The sequence below is a fragment of the Pyxicephalus adspersus genome, chromosome 9 (genome assembly GCF_032062135.1).
Source record: "Pyxicephalus adspersus chromosome 9, UCB_Pads_2.0, whole genome shotgun sequence".
NCBI classification, from domain to species: domain Eukaryota; kingdom Metazoa; phylum Chordata; class Amphibia; order Anura; family Pyxicephalidae; genus Pyxicephalus; species Pyxicephalus adspersus.
Window position 1 is genome coordinate 29,866,598 of NC_092866.1, and position 25,306 is coordinate 29,891,903.

The window sequence follows — 25,306 nt, forward strand, 5'->3', positions numbered from 1 at the left end:
AATCTAGTAGGTGGGGGAATTTCACACACAAAAGGATGGGAGATATGTAGTGTGGGAAGTAGTGATGGTTTCAAATGACAGAAGAAGCCGGTAGGCAAGTTTGAAAAAATGGGTTTTGAGTGCTCTTTTAAATGAGCAGAAAGTAGGAGCAAGCCGAATAGGACGAGGAAGACCATTCCAGAGAGTTGGAGCAGCTCTAGAGAAGAGCAGCTCTGAGGTTATGAGTGAGGAAGTCATTAGTAGGTCATTGGAGGAGCGGAGAGAGCGGCAGGGGGAGTATTTTTTAACCATGTCAGAGATGTAAGTGGGACAATAACTGTGTAGGGATTTGAAGGCAAAGCACAGGAGCTTAAATTTGATTCTAAGGTGAAAAGGAAGCCAGTGGAGAGAACTACAAAGAGATGCAGCGGAAGAGGAGCGGAGGGAAAGATGGAGAAGAGGGCAAGCGGACGATTTGTAATCCCAGGTAGGTTATATAATCATTGGCTACCCTAGAAGGGGTTTCACTTTTGTCGAAATTTATCTTTAAACTCGAAAATTTCCCAAACCTGGTAAATACAGATTGAATAGTGGCACTGTCTAATTGTGGTTTAGCCGTGAAAATTAAAATATCGTCTGCAAAAAATGTGGTTCTTAACTCTGCGTTATGAACCGGTATGCCATCTAGGAGTGGTGTGTGGTCCATATAACGGCTAATGGCTCCAACGCTAAATTAAAGAGAAGGGGAGACAGGGGCGACCTTGCCTAGTTCCCTTATGTAAAGCAATAGGGGATAAAAATCCTGGAGTGTGTACTTTGGCTGTAGGAGAATTATAAATAGCTGCTATGAACTGTACAAAAGGACTATGCATGCCAATTTGTTCAAGAACTGTAAATAGCCACAATATATCAACATTATCGAAAGCTTTCTGTGCGTCCTTTGTGATAATGGCCATATCAAGGGCTGGATGGAGTTTAGCCATCTCTAATGCCACTAGTACTTTTCGAATATTGGTCACAGCCGCTCTGCCTTGGACAAATCCCACTTAGGAAGGTGAAATGAGAAAAGGGAGCAATTTGGCTAGTCGATCAGCAAGAATTTTTGACAAAATTTTTGCATCTGTTTACTAACGAGATGGGACAGTAAGATTCAGGAATGCAAGAATCCGTATCTTTCTTCAAAATAAGCCTAATGAAAGCCTCTTGACCTGATGGGAAATAACAGCTCCTGTCCCACATCTCAGAATATAATGCATATAGGTCCTCTGCAATATCGTCTTTCAGGATCTTAAAAAATTTAGTTTTAAAACCATCAGAAGCTAGGGCTTTACCATTTTTCAGAACAGATATAGTCACAAGAATCTCAGCCTCCATAATTGGTGCATAAGGGTATAAAGAGCACTGGATTCCAGTCTAGGCATCTGCACTAATGACAGAAAAGCTGCAGCAGCTTTTCTCCCTCAGACAGGGAGTACAGGGACTTAAAATATTGGGCTAAGTGATAATTTATATCTTTGGGGTTGGTAACAACGTCCCCTGAGAATGTACGTTACCTAGGTATATACGTAGGTTTATAGGCGGAGCGGACCAAATTGGCTAACATTTTGCCCGATTTGTTACCGTACTTGTGGTATTCAAGAAATTTATATTTTCTTTTTAACTGTTCGTATTGTAGCAACCGGGAGTCAGATTCACGTTTGGCATCATACCAATTTTGTCTAGTGTCAGCAGTAGGGTTATCATTTATTATTTGTTGCGCCTGCCTAAGCACCTGCTGTGTGTTTAAAAAATGTGTTAGGTTAGTTTTCTTTCTTTTTGCCATATAAGCTATTAGTTTTCCTCCTAAAAAGGCCTTGCTCGCTTCCCAAAATAGAATAGGAGTATCCCTATGGATTGCATTAGGTTGGGCATATTCAAACCATGCAGAAGTAAGAGCATTTTGAAATTCAGGGGCCTTGAGTAAAAAGGAGGGAAAGCGCCAAGTAACATAATCCCCTTATATTGATCATGCAACGTAATGGAAATGGGAGAGTGGTCGGATATCAACAAAATTTATATTTTGGGTAAGTCTATCTTGTATAGCAGGGTATCTGAGCAAAACAGATAATCTAGCCAAGCTTGCGAGAGATGAACCTGGGAAACAAATGTATATTGTTTTTCCAATGGGTAGTGCTGACGCCAGACATTATTCAAATGCAGTGCCGTTACAAAATCACACAACATTGTGGAGGACATCTGACGCCTAGCACCACCACTAGAGACAGAACATCTGTCTTCAATTTCAAACATTACTGAGTTAAAATCGCCTCCTACAATTTTGTGAGGTGTGGGGTCTTGGGCAAACCATCGGGTGAGTTCTTGAAAAAATGATACCGTAGGCACATTAGGCGCATATATATTATAGAGTGATATCTCTTGGTCATAGTATCATGATATCTCTAGGTCACAGCCATACGTTTATTTGGGGATCGTAGCCCCTTAATATTCCAGGAGATCATTTGCATATATCAATCACATAAGAGGTTATTATACAATCAATAGGATTGTCAAAGAACAGCAAAACGGTACATTTAGAAAACAGCTGACAAATTATGTTTGCAGCACAAATAATTCTTGTCAAAGGAGAAACAATCCAAGAATCCATGTCAAAGCACACTACATCTGGCCCATTGGGACAAGCAGCTCAAACACTGGCATTAACAATCTTGCATTCGTTAATATTGATCATAGCAAAAGAATGGTGGTGAAGGTGAATGTGAGCGAAACAACAAAAAAAGAGAAGGGGGAACACAGACCAAACAGAAAAAAAAAAAAAACAGATTCATCAATTGACTTTCCTTTTTTCCCCATGAGAATAAGGGGGAAAAAAGCGTAATTGCTTGTAGCATCAGCAAAACACTAAAATATAGGCTCACACCTCCAAAGAAAAATGTGAAAGTAAAAAAATAGGCACTGTAGAAAATTATATCCAACCTCCAGATCATCTGCTCTTAGTGGATAAACCTGGGCGTGGGGTATCTTGGATTTTTTTAAGTGGATTGTCCTCCAATATTCCTAGAGAGCTTAGGCGAATACATCAGTATGGATGGAGGCCTGAACATGTTAGGATCCAAACAAATTGACGTTTCTGAGGACGTTGAAGTAGTATCCGACAGTTGAGAGTGTACCAGACTTTCTGCCTTCTCAGCCGAGGTAAGGGAGTTTTTTCGCCCGTGTGAATAAGTAAAATGAAGAACTGCGGGGTAGGCCAAAGTAAAGCATAGCTTATTTCTATATAGTATGGAACACACTTGCTGAAAATTCCGTCGTTTTCGGGATACTTCCACCGAATAATCTGCAAATATAAGCAGAGAGGCTCCCTCAAATTGCAGGTTCCATTTAGTACGGAATGCTTGGATAATCCAGGACCTATCCGTATAATGTGGATAGGCCACTATAACCAGTCTGGGGGTAGACACTTCCTTGTGTACAGGACCCAGGACCCAATCTGTGCACCCTTTCAACTTGGCAGTTCGCTGGGACCTAATAGCTGTGGTATGATGCTGGCTCATAGCTGTCAAATAAGTTGGTTTAATGGTTTCCGGAACACCAACTATACGCAGGTTGTTTCTGCGTGACCTATTCTCCAGGTCTTCTATTTGTCCTGCAGTGTCACAACCTTAGCTTCTAACATGAAAATATGTGTTCTGGTAGAGGATACATCATCCTCCACCAATGTGATCCGTTGTTCAGCTGCCTGAATACGTTGGAATTGCTCTTGCATATCCTTACGTATAGATTGAATGCCCGGGTGTACAGCTGTATTTATAGCTTCCTGGAGCGTAGGCTTCAGCAGTTCTGAATCCAGGCACCAAAGCAATGTAGAGGCACAGCAGGTAGTCTGCAGTGGGAGGTGCGAGCTTTATATATTGATATCCTGGAGGTGAGCAGGAGCCACAGACTCGTGCTGCTAAGTCACGAGGCGCCGGAACCGGAAGTCATATTTATTTTAAAGTAGGAAAGAAATTTCACTGTACCAAACAGTCTTTTTTGGTAAATGGGAACAGGTATCAAACACTAAAATATCTGTATTTATTTTAGAGTACCACAGAAATTTCACTGTACCAAACAGTCTTCTTTGGTAAATTTGAACAGGTATCAAACACTAAAATATCTGTATTTATTTTACAGTAGGAAGGAAATTTAACTGTACAAAAGGGTCTTCTTTGGCAAATATGAACTATAATTGATTTAATTTAGCTTTAGTTAATGTACAGTATGAAAAAAAGATGACTAACAGTGTCTTCACTAATACACAATATAGATTACACTAAATGTGCTGACTGCTGACAGTTTAACAAAACTGATTAGCTATGCATGGCACTACAAGTAGCAGCAACCACAATTGTACCTTCACTGCATGTGCAGTCAGTAAACAGCACCTAAGAGTGTAATACACACAATATAACTTGCACTAAATGTGCTGGCTGCTGACAATTTTACAAAACTGACTAGCTAGTAGCTCATGTAAAAGTAAATGCCCTATAAAACACTGAACTTTGCAGCTAACAATGAACTGAGAGGCCCATGTCACACTATACATCTCTCCCTGCATTTATCCTCCCAGCTGCGATTCCTGCTGAAATTTCTCAACGTTACTGCCTCCTGTTTTTTCCCTTGTTCGTTCAGCGAGAACACGACCTCATGGCGAATCAGAAGGTTGTTCTTGCTTGCATGTTTGGTAAGCGAGAAAGGCCCGATTCGCAGCGAGATCAAATTTAAAAAGCCCGCCCTCACTTATCCATACTTACTACCCATCCTTAAACTGAAACACAAACATAGGAGAATCTTAGAAAAAACTTTTTACTGTGGAGAAAACCATAATGGTGCTGAAATCCTTGAAAATTAACAGTGCTCCAGGTTCTGATTTTCTATTCATTTTAAGAAGGCCTTTGAAAGTCTTTCCTGGAGCTATCTTTTCCAGGTCCTCAGCATTTGGAGAAATTTTGGTCCAAAACCCATGTGGCTATCTGCTCTCTATGCCTCTAAGGCTCAGGTCTCACTGGGGGGCTACTTATCTGACCATATTTCGCATCAGAGGAGGCACCCATCAGGGATGTCACCTTTCACCCCTTTTATTTGCCCTAGCAATTGAACCCCTGGTACTAGTCATAAGTAACAATCAACACAAATGTGCTGTGTTTGCTGATGATATCTTAACGTATGTGACTTCACTTCTGACTTCCCTACCAAACATGTTAAATCTCCTAGACACATTTTCCTCTCTATTAGGTCTGAAAGTGAATCAATCTATATCCATAGCAATAAATACTAACCTTCCTTCAGACGTGGAAACTCTTCTCAAACAGAGTTTTAGTTTTGATTGGCGCTCAGACTCACTTCAATACTTCAGAATTTAGCTTACACCTTGCTACAACTTTCTATATAAGGCCAACTTTGTTCCTCTGTAAAGTATTTGTGGATCCCACCAGATAGTCGTCCTCACCACCATCCTGGTTTGGCAGGATAGCTGCCATTAAAATAAATTTTCTATCTAGAGTGCGTTATCTATTTTGGACTCTACCCATAACAATTCCAAAAAGGGATCAAGCCAAAGTTATGGCCCTTATTTGGAGTATTAAACGCAATATACTACCACGCTCCACTATGAATGCCCTGAAAGCACAATGAGGATTGGGGGTTTCACATTTTCATAGTTATCATAGAGCAATGCAGGTAGCTCAGCTCTGAAAATTAAAGTGATTCTATGGAAACATACTGTATGCTCACTTCACACACGCCTGACCCCAATATGGGGTTTGTACCAGGCCTAAACCCAAGCGATTTTAACTGGTGGATAAATAAAGGATTTTTAAGAATACCTGACTTGGGATTTGGGAGATCCATACTAAGCTATGATCATCTAGTTCAATCCAGGGAGATGCCCAGATGGTTATTTTTCAGGTACCTGCAACTTCATTCTTTTTAATTATCAATGCTTTTACACGGGGAACCTTTATATACAATGACTCCATTTGAAAGATCCTGCAAAATGATTGTAGGGGCTAAGGGTCAAATCTCAATCCTATACTCCTCTCTCTCTCTACCTCTCCCTCTAAACAAAATTATATGAAGGCAAGCGAAAGAGATCTTGGTTTTGAATGGGATTTGGAGGAGTGGCATTAAACTGCATTTAATCTAAACAAAATATCACTCAATGTTTCTCTAAATTACTAAAAGTATATGTTAAAATGGTATTTGGTGCCAAATCAAATAGCAAAGATTTTCCCTGGCTCTTCACTATGTTTTCAGGGCTGTGGCTCCATGAGCTCTATAGTGCACATTTGGTAGTCTTGTCGAACAGCTCAACAATTTTGCAGGAAAGTTTTTGATTTAATTAATGTCATACTAAACTTATATTTACCGATCACCTCTGAATATGCCTTGTTCAGTAAAATAGCCCTGAATTTGCCTAAATCCACCAAAGTTTGATTGGATACAACTTCTTGGCCACTTGCATCGCCCTTGCTAAAGTGTGGAAATCTTCAACCATCCCAACAGCTGTCATAAATACCAAACTCAACTGGATTATAATTAATGACAAACTCACTTGCATTCTTAAAGATACACCTGATACTTTTGAATTGACTTGGGACCTTTAGCTGGATTATTACCCTTCCAGACTCCCTCCTGTGTTTTATTCTACTTTATTTATTCCCTATAACCTTCACTCTTTACATTTAAATAAAAAGATAAAAACATAAAATATATATAACAGTCCTTATTAGGTTTATACATAAATAAAAAAAACTTAGGCATAATCACAAGTTGTGTAATATTATGATCAAAAGCAATACTACAATTAATAATGCACAACAAGGAGCTTAAAAGCAGTACAAGACTATATTGTATGAAATCTGAAAATCAAAATTGATTGTGTTCATGAAATAGGTATGAAAAAGTTTAACAATGTGAGTTTCATGTGGAAATATTATTTGGGTTGAATCTGGTGCTCAAAAATACAAGTCAGACTATAAACAACTATAAGGTATAAGACTTCTCTAGAGCTGCTCCAACTCTCTGGAACGGTCTTCCTCGCCCTATTCGGCTTGCTCCTACTTTCTGCTCATTTAAAAGAGCGCTCAAAACTCATTTTTTCAAACTTGCCTACCCATCTTCTTCTGTCTGCTAAACCCTCATTACTTCCCACCACTACATATCGCCCATCCTATTGTGTGTGAAATTCCCCCACCTACTAGATTGTAAGCTCTTCGGGGCAGGGTCCTCTCCTCCTGTATCACTGTCTGTGTTAGTCTGTCATTTTCAATCCCTATTTAATGTACAGCGCTGCGTAATATGTTGGCGCTATATAAATCCTGTTTAATAATAATAATAATAATAATAAAAGGTAAAATATTACATACCAAAAATATAAGAAATTGTGTGGTTTAAAGTAAGTTGCCAGAGAGGGGTCTTTTTCCAAAAGCGTTTTATACATAGTTACCCCTATTCTGCCATAATTAACTCCTCCACCCTTTATTTTTTCTTTTTTCTTTAAATGGCAGGATTAATCAGATTTTCAGTGGCAACTGTTTGGCTGCTCGTGGGCAGGATAACAAGGCTCTGGCAGTAGCTTTAGGGTTTAGTTTTGAGCCAAAGGAGCACTGGTATCAGTAGAACTACATGTACACTGAATCTGCATTGTGTTTGCAGATGAAAAAAATCTAATTAATGCAGGTTAAGAATTTTATCAGTGCCTCTGTAATGCACGCGGGTGTGGACCCACTGTGCCACTGACTGGGTTTGCTCCGGAGGAACGTAACTAAGCCGCTACCTGGTCTTCACTAGAGCCTCTGATGGTGAGGATAGGCTTGGGTCACAGGGTAGCTGCCAGGTGCCACTCCAGAGCGACCCCCAGGTCAGTGGCAGCTGACCAGAGGAGTCAGGGTACTCGGTGCAAGCACCGAGGGGGTTTGTGTGGCCAAGAGGGCGGTGGCAATCAGAAAAGGTCCAAAAACAAGATCCGAGGTCAGGGTCAGGCGGCAATCAGGCAAAAGTCCAAAAACATAATCCGAGGTCAGGGTCAGGCGGTGAACAGGCAAAGTCCAAGGGTAAGTAAACAAGGTCCAGTACACAGCAAAGCAAACAGAGGAAGCACCTTTGCACTAAGAGTTTAGACAAGCTAAACCCTGAGATTGCTCAGGCAACTTCCTGTAGTGGGAAGTGCCTTTAAATACTAGCAGAGATCAAGCCATAGGCATAGATGAAGAGAGACACACCCACGCCAGCTCAAACACCAGTGCAAGTCTCCAGCAGGAGGGAAACTCTGGCATGGAACACAGGTGCTGGGATGAAAGATAGGACACAGGTGCTATCTGAAAGATAGGACCCGGCGCCCGTGCCTTCAATTAGAAGCAGGGGCGCCGGCACGACCCACAGGGCTAACAGCCTCAATATGTTCATGTGTGAAAACCTATTTCCATTTTTTAACATACCATAAAAAGTATAAGGGCCATATCACACTGGCTAATCTGTTGCTAGCCAGCTAGATCACATCTGTACAATACGATGATATGATCTGTTCTTTTTTTTTTGATACATCAACAACATGGCACTACAAGAAAAATTGATTTTATAGAAATATATGTCCTGCAAACTACATTTGTCCTAGGGAAAACCACCTAGCATTAGATAGTGGGTTAGGTGGCTGCTAAAAAAATGACAGCACACTTCACCTGGGCACTGCTGTTAAGTACAAATCTGACACTCATTGGTATACCCTATACTTTAGATCAGTGGTCCCGGAACCCACCCAGTGGCGGCCTGTGGCTGGTGATTGGGGGCCGCAAATGACAGAAGGGAGAATGCCAACAGCAGAGCCAACACAGAGCCGGTGGCCCTCCTTACACTTCTCTAAAGCTAGTGACAGTGTGTCAGCAGAAGCGCAACCAGTGGGAGCGCGGGTGGCCCTCCTCATACTGCTTACACAGGAGCTGCTGAGAATGGCAGAGCAATGTATGTAAGGCTTACACTTCACTGCCATTCCCACCCGCTCTGCCACCTGACAACAAACCAGCTCCCTTACAGTACTCTGCTGTTTTCAGCTAGTGTGCTGACAGGAGACAGAGCTACTGAGAATAGCAGTGTAACAGTAATAACAGTGTAAGCTGTACATATACCAGGCCGTGGCAAAATTTTATTCTATGTTACCAGGCCCTACTGTCAGAAAGGTTGGGGACCACTGCTTTAAATCATGGAAAACATTTATCAGCTGTCAATTTTCTTTAATTATTTTGGCATTTTTATCTTTTCATTATTTTTCCTGCTCTGAAGGTTGCCATTAATGATTATAAAGGTTGTGTAAGAGCATCATTTAGACCTAAGAATACCTTGGAAAAGAGTCCTTTAAAACTGCTTACGTTAAAGAAGCTAAAGAAGTCTAAAAAGAAACTCTTGATGCAGTAAGCAGTTAAGTAATATCTCCTCTGACGTATGAACAGTTGTACGTTTTCTTTGCTAAAAAATTAATTACACAAAGGAAAGGATAATTGTTATCCATAAGTAAATCAATGCCACTAAAGGTGTAATATTTGATGTTTTAGTTGTCCCTTGTTTTATAGACCCCCAGTGTGCATGTCAAGCAAGTCTCTGTAATTTGTAGCTGAGCTGATTTGGCAATGTATGTCAAAAGCAGTAAAATGCATGAGCATAGCTCCTGCTTAACAACGGTATAAACTTCAGGAATAAATAATATTCCAAGTAGAGTTGTACTTAGGGACTATTGGTCAAGATAGTGCTGGTACTGTGACAAACGTAATATTGAGATTCTGGCAAGTAAGATCAGGAATGGCTACATTTAAAGCTAAACCTTAAGACTTTAGTAAAACTCGATTTACCTGCCAACAACATTTCCAAGGTATTTAAAATACTTTTGGTATGGTCAAATTATAATTCTGCCCTTGAAACCATTCCAAGTATTCAGTAATCATGTTCTTATAACCTCTTTACATTCTATAGTTAAAAAGATTATTGGTTCGGAATGGCAAAAAGTTAGCACAAAATGCTGTTTGGACTGTGATACACATTAAATAATTGAGTGTTAAGGCTGTACCCCCTGGCAGGGGACGTAGGACTACCTTCCAGAACTCACCTTGTCACTCAAAAAGATGATGGACCAGTAACCCTAGTGGCTGTTATGTCACGGATTAATTTTGTGACAATTTATGTAAATATTGATAGGTTAAATTTGAAGTGTACAAAGCAAGATAACACAAGGACTTGCAAGTGAAATTAAGGATTATAATACTTAATATTAAAGACAGATAATTAAATCCATGCAATAACAAAGAGTTAGATATAACAAAAATACTTAGCTAAGGAAGTGAGTTGTATTCAGCCAAGGAGTCCCCCAAAAAACATGTTGCATGAAGTAAGTTCTAGTTGAGACTACTCAATTGCCTGTGGCACTGTGTTTTAAACTACCAAAGAATTAAAATAATGACCAGTGCTTGACCAATGATCATCCTTTAACCGGCATTTTACCTTTTAAGGATGCCAGTTAAAGGATGAGCTGCATTCCTTTAGAAAGACCAAATCCATACATATGCCAGTATATACTGGTAAAGCATTATTGTTGGTGAGACATTATTGATATTAAGTATGCTCCTCAGGTCAGGGTCCTCTCCTCCTGTGTCACTGTCTGTATTCGTCTGTCATTTGCAACCCCTATTTAATGTACAGTGCTGTGTAATATGTTGGAGCTATATAAATCCTGTTTATTGTTATTAATAGTAATCATAATAATTAATAAATGAAACTGTACTAACCCAACAATGAACACCAGACATTTTTGCTGCAGGGGCCACACCAGGTTGGAGCGTCCAGGCTTTCCTCACCAGGAAAGTATAACAGCAGGCTTCAGTGTAGGGACAGGTAAGAATGATGTACTGGGTAGGTTGCTGGTGAGAGACCAGGTCAAGTCAGGGTAGGTGGTAGGTGGAAGGACAAAAAGCGAGGACGAGGTCAGGTATCCAAAAAGGCAGTATCTGGCAAGGTAAAGCTGGACAAAGTCTCAAGTAATAAGCATCTTGAGTCTGAAACAAGAGAGATTTAAACAGGACTAGCAGCAATTAGCAGAACAAAAGGCTAAAGGGAAGCTGAGGATGTTGCAAGCTGCTAGACAGACAATCTGCAGGCAGAGTGGTAATATAGTGCCTTAAGAAATTCCTAAGGCTGTCTTTTTCCTACTTAGGGTCTACTCTGGCTGAAGTTGTAAGCCAATGGGCTTTTCACAATGAAATGTAAATGCAGTAAACATTTTCCTCACAGGAATAAAGTTTAATTAAGGCTTCTAAAAGCTAGGAACCTTATGATTTGTGGAAAATTCACATGTTCCTGTTCATCCAAAAGGTTAAAAATAACATGAGTCCGGTGAACCTTAGTAATATTAAATTAAATATTTTTAAGGGTTTTAGCTATGAAATATTGACAAAGCATATTTGCATGTAACTAAAAAAGCTAGGTCTGTTGGTGACAGTAGGGCCTGCATGTCTAACATAATGTGATTTCTCAAATGTAAATAGCCCTTTTTAGATAGAAAGGAACCAAACTACAGTTTTGAAAAGAATAAACAGGTGTTAGAATACGCTTGGTACCATTAAATATTTTAGATAGCTAAGTTTTTCTCACAAATCCTACATGTGACATATATAAATTGCTGCAATCATCATGTTTAATTGGAAGGTCCTCACCAACTTAACTATGGTATGTTAAAGCAACTTTTAATCCAGCCATGGTAGTAACGCAACCACCTATTTTTCTTTAATAATTTTATTATTAATTTGTGATAACTAAATGATCCTGGTAGGAATTACATTTTCTTAAGTAGCACACTGTATCAGTTAAAAAGTTGACATTTAAATGTATGTATGTATGTATGTATGTATGTTAACAAGGCTGACCTTTACCTCATGGCCACTATGCACCTTAGCGCTTACTCTGACAGGAAAAATTAGTATTGGGGAAATATGTTTTATTTTGATTTTTATTGGTGTGTGGTGATCTTTAGGGGTTAACAGCTCTAAACCCATTGACACTACATTTACTAAATCCTTTATTTATGCTAATAAATCCTTTATTATTGTAACAGTGAAGAAGGCAGAGGGGCACAAATGAAAATTCTGTTGGCAATTGTTGTTGGGAAGCATTTAAAGCCAAACTGACATCCTTTTAATTACCTTATTTTCTTACATGTTGTACATGCCACCACCCAAGCACATGCAGTATACTTTGGGATGTGGTGGAACAGGATATTTACATCATGGATGTGTAGCTCAACAATTGCCTGATGGAAGTCAATATTGACTAAAATTCCCAAAGAATATTCCCCACATCAGCTAAAATGTTGTAAAAAGAAGTACAACCTACTACTATTACCATCAAATATTGTGTTTTTTTGCAATAGTGTGTACATTTTATATATATGGTTGAGCCTAAGATACAGCTACAGCAACTTTAGGTTGAGGAAAACATTTAGCCTTTGTCTTTCAAGGGGGTTCCGCCTTAGACAGTGACGTGTCTGTTAGTAGCCCCAACCACTGGAAGTCCCATCCACAATAACGTATATGTGACCTGAATTTTTTAGGCAGTTACAGAAAAACTAAACGTCAAAAAAAAAAATACACTTACCTTCAATCCCGCAGGGCAGTCTGATCACTCTGGGGCTGTCCTGCACCAGGTCCTGCATCATCCCGGGCACCACCGTCTTCTCTTCTTCTTCTTTCTGTTCTTCTTCCTACATCACCCAACCCAGGTGTGAGATCAGGTGACGTAGGATGAAAAAACTGTGCATGCGTGAAATCAGCACATTTTTCTTTTTGCGCTTAAAGGCTCCCTCTGTGCATGCCCAAAATGCTCAGGCATGCGCATAAGGAGCGCCAAGAGCCTCCCGAGATGTGTGACGTAGGTATCCCGGTAGGCTTTCCGCTCCCATTCATTCTCGACTGCCTAGGGTACCGAGAATTAGGGGGCGGTGGAATTTACTTGCAAATAGCGGTAATCCCGAGTCACACTCAGGGTAACCAAAAATCCCCACTTATCTGCTTACAATGTAATCTGCTTTTAAATTATTTTTACATTGAAACACAAAACATAAAAAAAAGTAAATGTACAAGAACATCTTTTAGTGTATGAAACATCATTGCACAGTGCTCGGATTTACATTTTGCCCAATATTAGCCCTGACCTTGATCTGACCCTTGTTGAACTTTTGATGGCTTATTTCATCACTTCCTGAATGTATCATTTGATCACTTTGTCTTTGACCTTGAACGTTCCTGACTGCTTACTGGAGACTTGACCACATCCATGGCATCCAAAAGGCATCTTGCCAGCGCAAGCGCTGTTTTTGAAGAACTTGAAGCGACAGTGATTTGGAGTCACTTGTGGAATCGAGCGATAGTGATTCACCAGGAAATTTGTCATCAGACAGCAAAAGTGAAAGAAGAGAGTGAAGAATCTGAACCTGAGGTCAGTACAGTGCGCACATGGTGCTCTATTGACCTTGATGCGGACCAGGCAGCGCCCCTAAGATTCCCATTTACTGGCGCACCTGGTGTGAAAATTGATGCTGAACGCCGCGACCCCCTGGCATACCTGAAACTGTTTCTGACCGATGAGGTTATCCAAAAAATAGTTGCAGAGACAAACAAGTATGCTGAACAACAATTAGCTGCTGTACAGATTTACACTTATCATGAAGTGTCTACACTTTACCAACAACGAAGAGTTTGATGAGACTACCCATCCTGTACCAAAATTAAAAAAAAATTGGTTGATTCTAAAAAATTTGATGATTCTAAAAAATTTCCAGCAGACCTATGTGCCAGAAATAGACATCAGCATAGACAAAAGTCTAATGGCTTACAAGGGGAGGCTCAGCTGGGTGCAATACATTACGTCAAAGAGGGCATGATTTGGCGTAAAAACCTATATGCTGTGCGAATCCTCCACTGGCTACATCTGGAATTCAGTCATATACACTGAAAAAGGGACAAAATTCAACCCCAGATACAGCAACTATGGATTGGCAACATCTTCAGTGCTATCACTCATTGAGCAATTGCTAAATCAGGGCTATTGTGTCACAACTGACAACTGCTACACATCTCCTGAACTTTTTTAGTTTCTTCTGCAATACACAACAGATGTGTATTGAACTGTAAGGCTAACCGGCGCAACCTGCCAGCAATGTTTGCAAAAGGGAAGCTGAAGACAGGAAAAATAGTTGCCTAGCAGTAAGGCAAAATGATGACCCTGAGATGGTGTGACAAAAAAAGATGTGTTCCTGATGAGTACAGTCCATAGTCCCTCCACAGGTATGGTGGGCACAAAAGGTGTGAAAGAAGTGATGAAGCCACAGGTGGTGATTGACTACAACAACACCATGGGAGGTGTCAACAGAGCTGACCAAGCCATGACATTCTACCCAGTGAAACAGAAACAACAAAGGAAGTACTACAACAGGATTTTCAGGCATCTAGTTGAGCAGTGCTTATGGAATGCTTACATTCTGTACATAAAAAAGAGTGACAGGCCTGTGAATCATTCTGGCTTCATTTTGAAAGTTTCTAAATCCATAATCAAGAACCACCAAACACCATCAATGGCTGTGACTAGACCTGAACATCGTGCTGTTGCCGTTGTCAACACAGAATGTTTGACTTGTCATCACTTCATAGAATACATCCCACCAACCCAGAGAAAGGAAGCACCTACAAGGATGTGTGTTGTTTGCTGCTCCGATGACAGTGGAAAGGAGATCAGAAAGGAAACCAGGTTCTACTGTCCTGATTGTGATGTTGGACTTTGTGCAGCACACGCCTTCATAATTTATACCTGGGATGTCTACTGGACATGTAATTATTTTTTTCCCAAAATCTACATTTAATTTAAATTATCAATAATATTGCCCCCTTGTTTGGACAAATGTCAGTGAAACAATTTTTTTTTTTTTTTTAAATTACATTGATTGTTGTCTATTTTTTAAAATTATTATTTGTAAATATTTATTATAATTTATGAAATACGGACAGAATTAAAACGCTAGGGGGTTCAGCTGTAGCCCGCTGTCAAATCTGAAAATTCTGTCTTTTTAAGAACCTATGCAGCGGTGCAATTGACCCAGCGGATGGCATGGTGCAAGTCACTGTGAGCCACGTAACAAAATTAGTAATTTTAAAGCCAGCCTGCTGTTTGCAGTTTGTCAGTATTGCTAACATAATGTGAATGAGGTCCGCATAGTTTCCCTCTCTCTTATCAGAGATAGCTGGGGGATTTTATTGTCATTAAACATGGGAGTTAAACATGGGAGAAGAACACAACCAATTCGCAGTGCTGTCTTCTTCAACAAACGTTACGACCTATACATTCCACACAGCGTCGCACTATTTAAACCATTACCAGTGACTCTATACCAGTTGGCCTATTGCGGGCGTTTCATATCTACAGCTGCCATCTGAAGGTGCAAGTTCTGATTGGACAAAGCAAATACGATGTCTAGGAAAGAAGCCTCGCCCGTAGGCTACGGTGATTGGTAGAAGAAAGTAAAAGCGCATGCTGCAAGCGACGTTCTGCAGTGATTGGCTGTGCCTTATTCCGTCACGAGTGCTCCTCCTTCTCCAGCGATTGGTCATCACCTCAGTCTTCTCTGGTGTTTTCGCCATGTCTGAGCGCCCTGTGCCTACGGGGCCCTTAGGAGCCACCGTCATCGCGGCGCCGGGGGGTTCCGCCTTAGGTGGCGACTTACCTGTCAGTAGCCCCGCCCAGACCACTGGAGGTCCTGTCCGTATGAATTTATATGCGACCTGGGAGACAGACAGAGGCAGTTCAGCTTGCGTACCCAGGTGTGACGTAACCACATATATGATGATGTTATTCACACCTGTTGTTAAAATTGAGTGTAGATGTGAACGTTTCATTTACACATATTTTAAACATGAATGCATGTGAATTTACAGAGGTGAAACAACTGTTATAAAAGAAGCTTACTAGGCAGGCAGATAAAAGGGTTAAGGGTAACTTTTAATATAGGATCAATGTGTGCATGTACATATGTAGTAGTTGTCATTGCTGATTTGCTGTAAATGGTGAAGTTATTAGACTGGCATCTTGATGAGCAAGTTTGTGATCTGGCTGCAAAATCAAAATGTTGCCAGTCAGCAAGGTGGCTCAGTGGTTAGCACTCTGGGCTTTGCAGTGATGGGTCCCAAGTTCAAATCTCGGCCAGAACTCTGTATGGAGTTTGCAGGTTCTCCCCGTGTCTGCTTGGGTTTTCCCCTGGGTACTCCCCTGGTTTCCTCCCACATCCCAAAAACATGCCCCTAAATTTGACCTTAGACTGTGATAAGGACATATGACTATGGTAGGGACATTAGATTGTAAGCTCCTTTGAGGGACAGTTAGTGACATGACTATGGACTTTCTAAAGTGATCCATAATATGATGGTGCTATATAAATACTGTGAAATAGTAATAATTACTATAAAAATAAAAATGGCTCACTAGGTGGAATATTTAAAAGCAGGGGTGTCAAACTCAAATAAACAATTAAAAACCTAGACAAAGTTGCAGGCCAACCTGAAAATTTATTGAAAAAATTGAGGAAATTTTTCCTTCTCATTAGATATAAACCCATTTCATATGTAAACAGAGAGGTTTTGCTTGACATTCAATCAGGAACAAGCTCATAATAGAGAAAGAGGCATAACATTTTTTTTTTATTTTTAAGAAAAAAAATCTTTTGCCTCTTTCTCTATTTGTAGCCTTCTGAGTTAAATTTCAATGCTAACCTTTTTGCACAGGCTAACAATAATATTAACAATATTCTTCAACGAAAATCCAACCTTTCAAGTCAATGCCTTGGAGTAGCAAGGAAATGTACAGCTGAGGGGAGTGCTGGAAATGCCTGACGTGGCCAATGCGGGGCTTAATCTTATGAGTGGCCTGCCGCTGAAACTCCCTCTTCATTGAAATAGCACCGCTACTAAAATTCCCAGCAATATTTGTGTTTATAAAACAGTCCAATGCGGTGCCACGCATAGGCAGATAGCCCGCTGTGATGCCGGGAACTGTAGCAGTGGCTCTATTTCAATGAAGAGGCGGGCCAGCTGCAGTTCATATTTAGGATTTCTTTGGGGGCCCATAAAAAGGACGTTGGGGGCCAGAGTTTGACACCCCTGTTATAAAGTGATAATCACTGTAATAGGAAACATTTCATTCATGTGTTTTTTGTTTTTTTTTGCGGTCCATTTGTTTCATAAGTAGAGTATTTTTTATTTACTTCCAAACATTTATTTATAAAGCAGTGAATCTGACATTCCCTAAAACATTTTCTGTTGAGAATCTTGTAGGTCTAAATGCTTATATGGCAGTTATTAAATCTCCAGCAAGTAAATGTCAGATTCCCTGCTTTATAAAAAAATAGTCCCTATAGTGACCAGAAATGTCCAGAGATTTGCTGCAGAACATAAAGCATTTTGTGTTATGATTAAAACAAAGCTAAAGCAACCACAGAAACTTCCCAGTTGCTTTTAATAAAAAGCTTTGGGATTGTGTTTTAGAGGATTTAAAAATGTCCTTTTGAAGCATTTAAAAGAAGTAAGTACTAAGTATTAGATAAGCTTTAAATCTTACACTTGTTAAAAAAATGTTTGCATAGGAGTAGTGCTGTGTGGTTAGCAGAGGGATTTTCATAATGGATTTTTATGTGAAGTAATTTTAATGTTCTGTATTTTCAATTAAAGTTTACCTGTCAAAAGCACGCAACAAAGCAAGGAATATCCATGCTTACTGAGATATGCAGTGGGTTCAACTATGCAGTGGGTGCTTACTTCCAAATAAATGATAGCAACAAAAGAGTAAGCTAGGCATCTGTAAGGGCTTTTAGACAGGGGTATTTAGAAATAAGGCATGCAAGCAACTTCGCTAAACTACAGCTGTAGGTCTTCTTGTGGTTAAATGCCAAAAGGCTGCACTTGCTTTGTGATCAGCGACAACAAAATCATCAGAAGTGTGGCTATCGGCATTGCCACTGCAGAGTCACAAGCCCGTAGCTTGACAATAAAGCGTATCTAAACTCTGAATTTTTACTTTACAAAAAGGGCAGACAACCCTTTTAGGTGCAACACCCTTTTCCTTTTTAAAAAAAAAAAAAAAAAGGGTGCAGCACAGTCCCCTAATTCTCCATCGCTAGGCGGTCTAGAATGAATGGGAGTGCAATGTCCTATGGACCCATGTCAGGCATCCCGGGAGGCTCTTGGGAGCCTTTTTGCACAAATAGAAAATTTGCCGATCTCACGCATGCGCAGTGAGATCGTCAAACTTTTTTTTCATCCCAGGTCACCCGATCTCACACCTGGGTTGGGTTACATAGGATGAAGAAGAGAAGATGGTGGAGCCCAGTGCGCCAGCTCCGGGACAGCATGGGACCTGATGCAGGACCCCTCAGAAGGATCAGACTGCCCTGTGGGATTAAAGGTAAGTGCGTTTTTTTTTTCTGTACTTTTGGGTTTTGGTAGGGGAAGATGTAATGCATGAATAAAGGAGGATTTGGCGGAGTCAAAAGAGGTAAAGACAGGTTTGCCTTTACTTGATGAGGCTTGTGCATGATGGTAAAGCTTGCTTAGGACTTGGTATTTTCAAAAGTGGTTGCATTTTACATGTGTATCTTTGATTAATGAAACACCTTATAATTTGTTGATGACTTGTTCAGGATAATTTGAAATTCACCATTAGTTTCCAGTTCTGTGCTCGTAACTAGCCTAATGTTAATACATTTTTTCCTAGGTTGTTTTCTCTGACTTTGCAGAAACTTGTTATGTTGAAAGACCTGGATAAAGACTTACCATCTGTTGTTATTGCTGTTAAACTTCAGGTAATTATAAATAAGTTTAGCTTTTTTGCGTATTTTCTCATTATAACTTTGTATTTACATAGTGCCAACATATTTTGTAGCAGTTTTAGAAGTGTATAGCTGTGACACTAAGGGCCTGACTTAAAGCTCTTCAAGGTTGGGGAAGATGAAAAATCATGGATGTACCTGGTTGATCCAACAAACCTGGAATGGATTTCCTAAAAACAATTTGCTATTAGTTGGAAAATGCTTTAAACCCTGAACTAGATCAAGGTTCACCCATGATTGTTTATCTTCTGCAGCCTTGGAAAGCTTAAAAGCGTACCTAAACTCAGAATTTTGACTTTGCATAAAACTGTAAACAACCCTTTTATTTAAAGTAAAAATTCTGTTAGTTGGTGTTTTTTTTAAAGGGGCACCGGTCCCTAATTCTCGATCACTCAGGAATACTGAGCCTCCCGGGATACCTACGTCAGGCTCTTGGAGCTCTTTCATGCGCAGTGAGATCAGCAAGTTTTTTTCCCAATCTGCATCGCCCGATCTCATGCCTGCGTCGGGTAACGTAGGAAGATAAACTCGGAAGAAAAGGAGAATATGGTGGCCTCTGGCGCGTGGGCCTGAAGACGGATACCAGGACCCGATGGAAGAAACCTCCTGACAGATTGACTGCTCTGCGGGATTAAAGGTAAGTGTGAGTTTTTTTTTGTTTTGGGTTTACTTCCTCTTTAATAAATCAAGCCCTAATTGTCCCACAGAGCAGCTCTAGTGTTCTTTTGTTCCCCCCACAAAAAAAAAAAAAGAAATTTAGAAGACTGGAGTTTGCCATGGAACCTCTAGGAAAAGACCAGGCTATCTGTAGCAATGTGTTTTATACTATTGGATTATAGTACACAAATAAACCAAAAACATATATGGAACTTTCAAGGCAGTCATAAATCACATCAATTATGAACTAATTTTTTTATCACTTTTATTAAAACATCAATATAAAGCAGTATTATTTATTATCTGAGCATATTAAAACCAACATAAAAACTTTTTCATAATTTCAGTGTGTAACTTCAGACAAATAAAGGGCTCAACATGATATGAACCCATATGTAACATTTATTTATATTTTACAATTTTCATAATTTTTTTTTTAAAAATCAGTTGTATTCAACATCAATTTCAACTTACATTTTCTTTGTTGCTTTTCCCTTTCGGAATGTTATATGACATACCCTAGATGTAGCAATGGTCACAGGTCAGGAAAAGGGGACGAGGAACTAGAGGTCACACACTTTCCAGTATACCTCCATCATCTCTCCATTACAGTTGGGTCCATAAATATTTGGACAGAGGCAGCTTTTTTCTAATTTGGTTCTGTACATTACCACAATTAATTTTAATTGAAACAATTCCGATGCAGTTGAACTGCAGACTTTCAGGTTTAATTCAGTGGGTGGAACAAAAAGATTGCATAAAAATCTGAGGAACTAAAGCCTTCTTTTACACAATCACTTAATTTCAGGGGCTCAGAAGTAATTGGACAATTCACTCAAAGGCTATTTCATGGGCTGGTGTGTGCAATTGCTTTGTTATGTCATTATCAATTAAGCAGATAAAATGCCTGGAGTTGATTTGGGGGGGGGGGTGCTTGTATGTGGAAGATTGTACTGTGAACAGACAACAGGCGGTCAAAGGAGCTCTTTATGCAGGTGAAACAAGCCATCCTTAGGCTGCAAAAACAGAAAAAAAAACCTCCGAGAAATTGCTACAATATTCGGAGTGGCAAAATCTACAGTTTGGTACATCATGAATAAGAAACAAAGCACTGGGGAACTTAGCAAGACAACAGTGGTGGATAATCGCAGAATCATTTCAATGGTGAAGAGAAACCCCTTCACAACAGGCAACCAAGTGAACAACACTCTCAAGAAAGTAGTCTACCTTAAAAAGAACACTGCATGAAAGTAAATACAGAGGGTGCACTGCAAGGTGCAAGCCACTCATAAGCCCCAAGAATAGAAAGGCTAGATTGAACTTTGTTAAAAAAAAACATCTAAAAAGTCCTGCACAGTTCTGGAAAAACATTCTTTGGACAGATGAAACCAAGATCAACCTTTACCAGAATGATGGCAAGAAAAAAGTATGGAGAAGGCGTGGAACAGCTCATGAACCAAAGCATGCCACATCATCTGTTAAAGATGGCGGAGGCAGTGTGATGGTATGGGTGTGCATGGCTGCCAAGGGCACTGGGACACTAGTGTTTATCGATGATGTGACACAGGACAGACAACGACTGTACACACGGCAGATTTTCGCCCGATAATTGGCCGATGCCGATTATCGGGCGATAAAAATCTGACGTGTGTACGTAGCTTAATTTCTATCAAGCTGGATATATACTAAGTAGCACTTTATAAAATGTTATCACACAATAGTATGACTGTAAAAAATATGTGAGCAAACATTTATGACCTGATTAAAATGTCAAAATACATTTAAATGTATACAAATACATATGCATTTTAATTTATTACTATTTTAACTGGACTGGTTTGTGTGTGTGTGTGTGTGTGTGTGTGTGTGTGTGTGTGTGTGTGTGTGTGTGTTAATCAAGTAAGTTTGCTTGGAGGATATGCATTGATGTGATTTTTTTGTAATCCTCATTATTGTTAGTTTCATCTGTTGCTGCAATGTTTTTGTGCCTGGTTTGTAATGCCAGTTTCTGTTGTTTAGCAATTCTTCAGCAATGTTTTGCAAGTATTGAGTACAAATATCTGCATGGTTTCCACTCCAAACTGCTACTCCAACCCCCCTCGTTGCCTTTGTCCCATTGTCACATATGGGTATTTGAATGTAATATGTACATAGTCCTTTTCTGAATAAATTGTCATGTTTTTTTTTTTTTTAATAGTCTGACATTTGCGCTCTGTTCATTTGTAGTGGTGTTATAGGTTTCATAGTTCTCCCCAGCCTGTTTTTGGGGGGCGGGCCGCCCACCTGCAGTGATTATTCTGTCCAGCACATTTTCAGCATCTCTGAACAGACACTAGAGAGGCTGCTCTGCTTGCTCTGTTCTCTGCTGATAAGAGCTGATAGCTGAATAGAGCCCTGCAGAGTGAGGAGAGCACAGCACAGCTATGAGGAGATCAGGACACAGGCTGTCCCTCCCCCATCTCATTGCTGTCTTTTGAAAAAAAAAAAAAAAAAAAAAAACCTGTAAACAATGTCTCTGCCAGTGGGCTTGTGTAATGACATCATCAGATTAGTGTGTATAAATGCTGCATGTCATTTTCCTTAGCCTTAAGCTCTCTGTGTATAAACCTTCATATCCCCTAAACTGTATGTCATATTGATTTGAAATTTTCAGGGTGCATAGGGAACACTTGGTTAGCACCATTCACAATTTCAGCACCCCAGCTTTTACAAATTTTATGATATGGGGATAAGAATTGTAAAATCTTGTGAAAATACAACATTGGGGTTGCAGTATTAAAAGCAAGTGTGCCTTGGAGTCCTAAATTAAAAATGCAAATTGGGGACCCCCGGGGCCACTTACAAAGAAAGGAGCATTGGGGAAGGGCTCCTATATTTCTATACTTATCTCTCACAAATCTATAATTTCCCTAGAATGGTGGGGTGTATAAAGCCAAAAATGTAGGTGCAAGGGGGGGACACTTTTCGATAACCCCCCCCCCCCACACACACACTAAAATTTCATTACTTTGGCAAACGCACTGCCCTGTTATACAATCCTGCCCACTTCTAACACTTGGAACACCAATTTCCCTGGAATCAGGAGGTGTAGGAAACTGAAAATGTGTGGGGAACATCTGTGAATAACCCCCTGAAGTTTTATCACAATGGGATCATTAGAACATAAAACACTCTGCCCGTCAAAACGAAATTGGGGTTTAGGTACTGGTAGGGTAAGTCATGGGTAACAGGGCAGCGCGTGTTTTGATGGTCAGAGTTTATGTAATGATGCCATGGGGATGAAAGTTTGGAGGGTGTTAGCCACCAGTGTCCCCCACTTGTATCCATGATTCTGTTTATCTGCACCTCTCTGTTCTAGAGAATTTAAGGTTAAAGTTGGAGAAGCAGACAGTTTGATGGGCAGAGGTTTTTATGTTCTAATGATGCCATGCTAATGAAATATTAGGGGTTTATACATCTGTTCCCCACTACACCTACATTTTCAGTTTCCTGCACCTCCCTATTCTAGATAAATTGGGGTTCAAAGAACAGAAGCAGAGAGGGCAGCATTGTGTTATAGTTTATAGTTATATAATTATAGTTTGGTGAAAGGAAGGTAAAATATTTAGGGGGCCCATCCCAATGCTTCTTGCTATGTAAATGGCCGGGGGGTCCTTAATTTGCATTTTCAATTTTAGATTCTTAGGTGCACTTAAAACCGCAACCCAAATCTTCCAATTTCCACAAGTTTTTAAACTAGTAAACCCCAAATTTTGAAATTCTTGAAATTAAAAAAAGAAATGTTGGTTATTAGTAGCTATGAGAGTCCCCTGTGTACCCTAAGAAATGTAGGTAATTACAACCAACAATTTAGGAGATCTAAAGGATTGAACACAATGCCCCTGATTCATCAAGCAAAATCGGATTATCGATCGCGCATTCGTATTAGCGATCCGGAATCGTGCGCGATCGCGCTATTCAACAACATTGTGAAGGCTGGAATCCGGCTGGTAGTGAAGCAGGTGTACGCGCATACTCGAGTCCGGACCGCGGTAATCCGCGATCGCTGGCCGCGCGTACTTTCGCGCTTCCAGCGAGCGCGGATTTCATTGATGAATCAGGGGCAATGAGTTGTTAGGCTGCACCATCTGACAAGCAGACTTTACACACACAGCTATCAGACTCCGGGTGGATTAATTTTTACAGGAAGTTTTTGATTTTGACAGTGATGAGAGGAGGGCACTGGCTGTCCTGCCCCCATCTGCAATCACATGCAAGATGCTCTTTGTGTTATCTAGGTATAGCGCTAGGAGGGGACATCTGAAGTTAGACTGAATTCATATTGGCAGTAAGGTTGCATTTGCTGCGTTTACCCCTCACTTACCTCTTGTCAGGAACCACTGCTGCTTGAAAAACTGCTAGGCCTGAAAGGCCCAGCACTTACCGCCTGTTACCAATTCCAGGTGCCCAGCAGTTATCACCGGTTACCAATCCCAGGTGCCTAGCAGTTATCACAGGTTACCAATCCCAGGTGCCCAGCATTTCCCAAGAAGTAGTCACTCAGGAGGGCCATTTTTTTTTTTACTGCTAATGTGAACTAAGCCTAATAAGCCTTGTTAAGCCACATTGATCACAATATTACACTACTACAAGGGATTACACTATTAAAACTTGGAACTCTAGGGAGGTGGATTAAAATACACAGCACTGGACTGTTGGGCCATATTACAAAAAAATGTTGTACATTCTAACAAGCCAGGCATTGGAAAGTTGGAACAAGGTTTAGGGGGCAGGTAGAACACTGACACAATATTAGGGGTTACTGGATGCCCATGCCATAAATACCTAGGTGCTCCAAATTTGCTGTGTCCAGCCCCGCCCACTTTTTTTACCACCCGACTACAGCTTCCCCCCACCCAGCTGAAAAAAGTTTCTGGGGAGAACACTGGGTTTGTTGTCATTGTGCTGTGCTGCCTGATCTTAGCACTATTGTTTACAAGGACACTTCTACTTGCTGTCCAAACTGGTTGTCAATTAGTTTTCCAGCTGAGTTGCATACTCATTCTAACACACCTGATGATAATGGAAGGAGGTCCAGGTTGCCAAGCACAACATCAAACCACATTGATTTACCAAACTCACGAGCAGGGTCAGGCACTCTTGGAAATGAGCAGATATTGTGTTTTTGCTTAACCTAATGCTCATTAACCACCCGGGCGGTTAGCCCGACCTTGGTTCGGGGTAAGTAAACTTGCTACTATCGTTTACCCCGAACCAAGGTTCGGGGTAAGTAAACTTGCTACTATCGTTTACCCCGAACCAAGGTTCGGGGTAAGTAAACTTGCTACTATCGTTTACCCCGAACCAAGGTTGTAGTATAAACATGCGTTACAGTGCAATCCGATTGTCATACAACATTGTATGACAATCGCATTACAACTGAAAAATCATACTTACCTTGTCCCCGCAGCTCCTCTGGAGACGTCTTCTCTCTTCTCTCCTCATCCGGCGTGTGCAGTGACGATCTCTGGGGTTTCCCGGTGATGTCTCTGCATGCGTCGGTGCGGGTGGGAGGCGGAGTGGTTAATTTAAATCACTTTGCATTGATCTCAATACAAAAAAGCTGTATTGAGTCCAATACAAAGAAATCTTTATATAATATATATATATAATTGTATTATATATATTATATAAGCTACTGTACAGTTACATTACATTCTACACAATTTTTTTTTTTTAAAGATTTTTTTTTTG

The 25,306-nt window shown here is 40.3% G+C and overlaps 1 protein-coding gene across 3 annotated transcripts in view; it reads left to right on the plus strand.

The window, feature by feature from the left end:
- The first annotated feature begins 15,646 nt into the window (after positions 1-15,646).
- PACS1 (phosphofurin acidic cluster sorting protein 1) overlaps positions 15,647-25,306 on the plus strand; it is a 142,780-nt gene continuing 133,120 nt past the window's right edge. For 2 of the 3 annotated variants that reach the window (XM_072423063.1, XM_072423064.1), the window contains exons 1-2: positions 15,647-15,860; positions 18,802-18,889. In XM_072423063.1, coding sequence (XP_072279164.1) covers positions 15,679-15,860; positions 18,802-18,889 — 270 coding nt within the window. In that variant the 5' untranslated portion in view covers positions 15,647-15,678. Of the gene's footprint in view, positions 15,861-17,334; positions 18,493-18,801; positions 18,890-25,306 lie in introns of those variants that run through there. The other variant, XM_072423065.1, reaches the window with a different exon arrangement.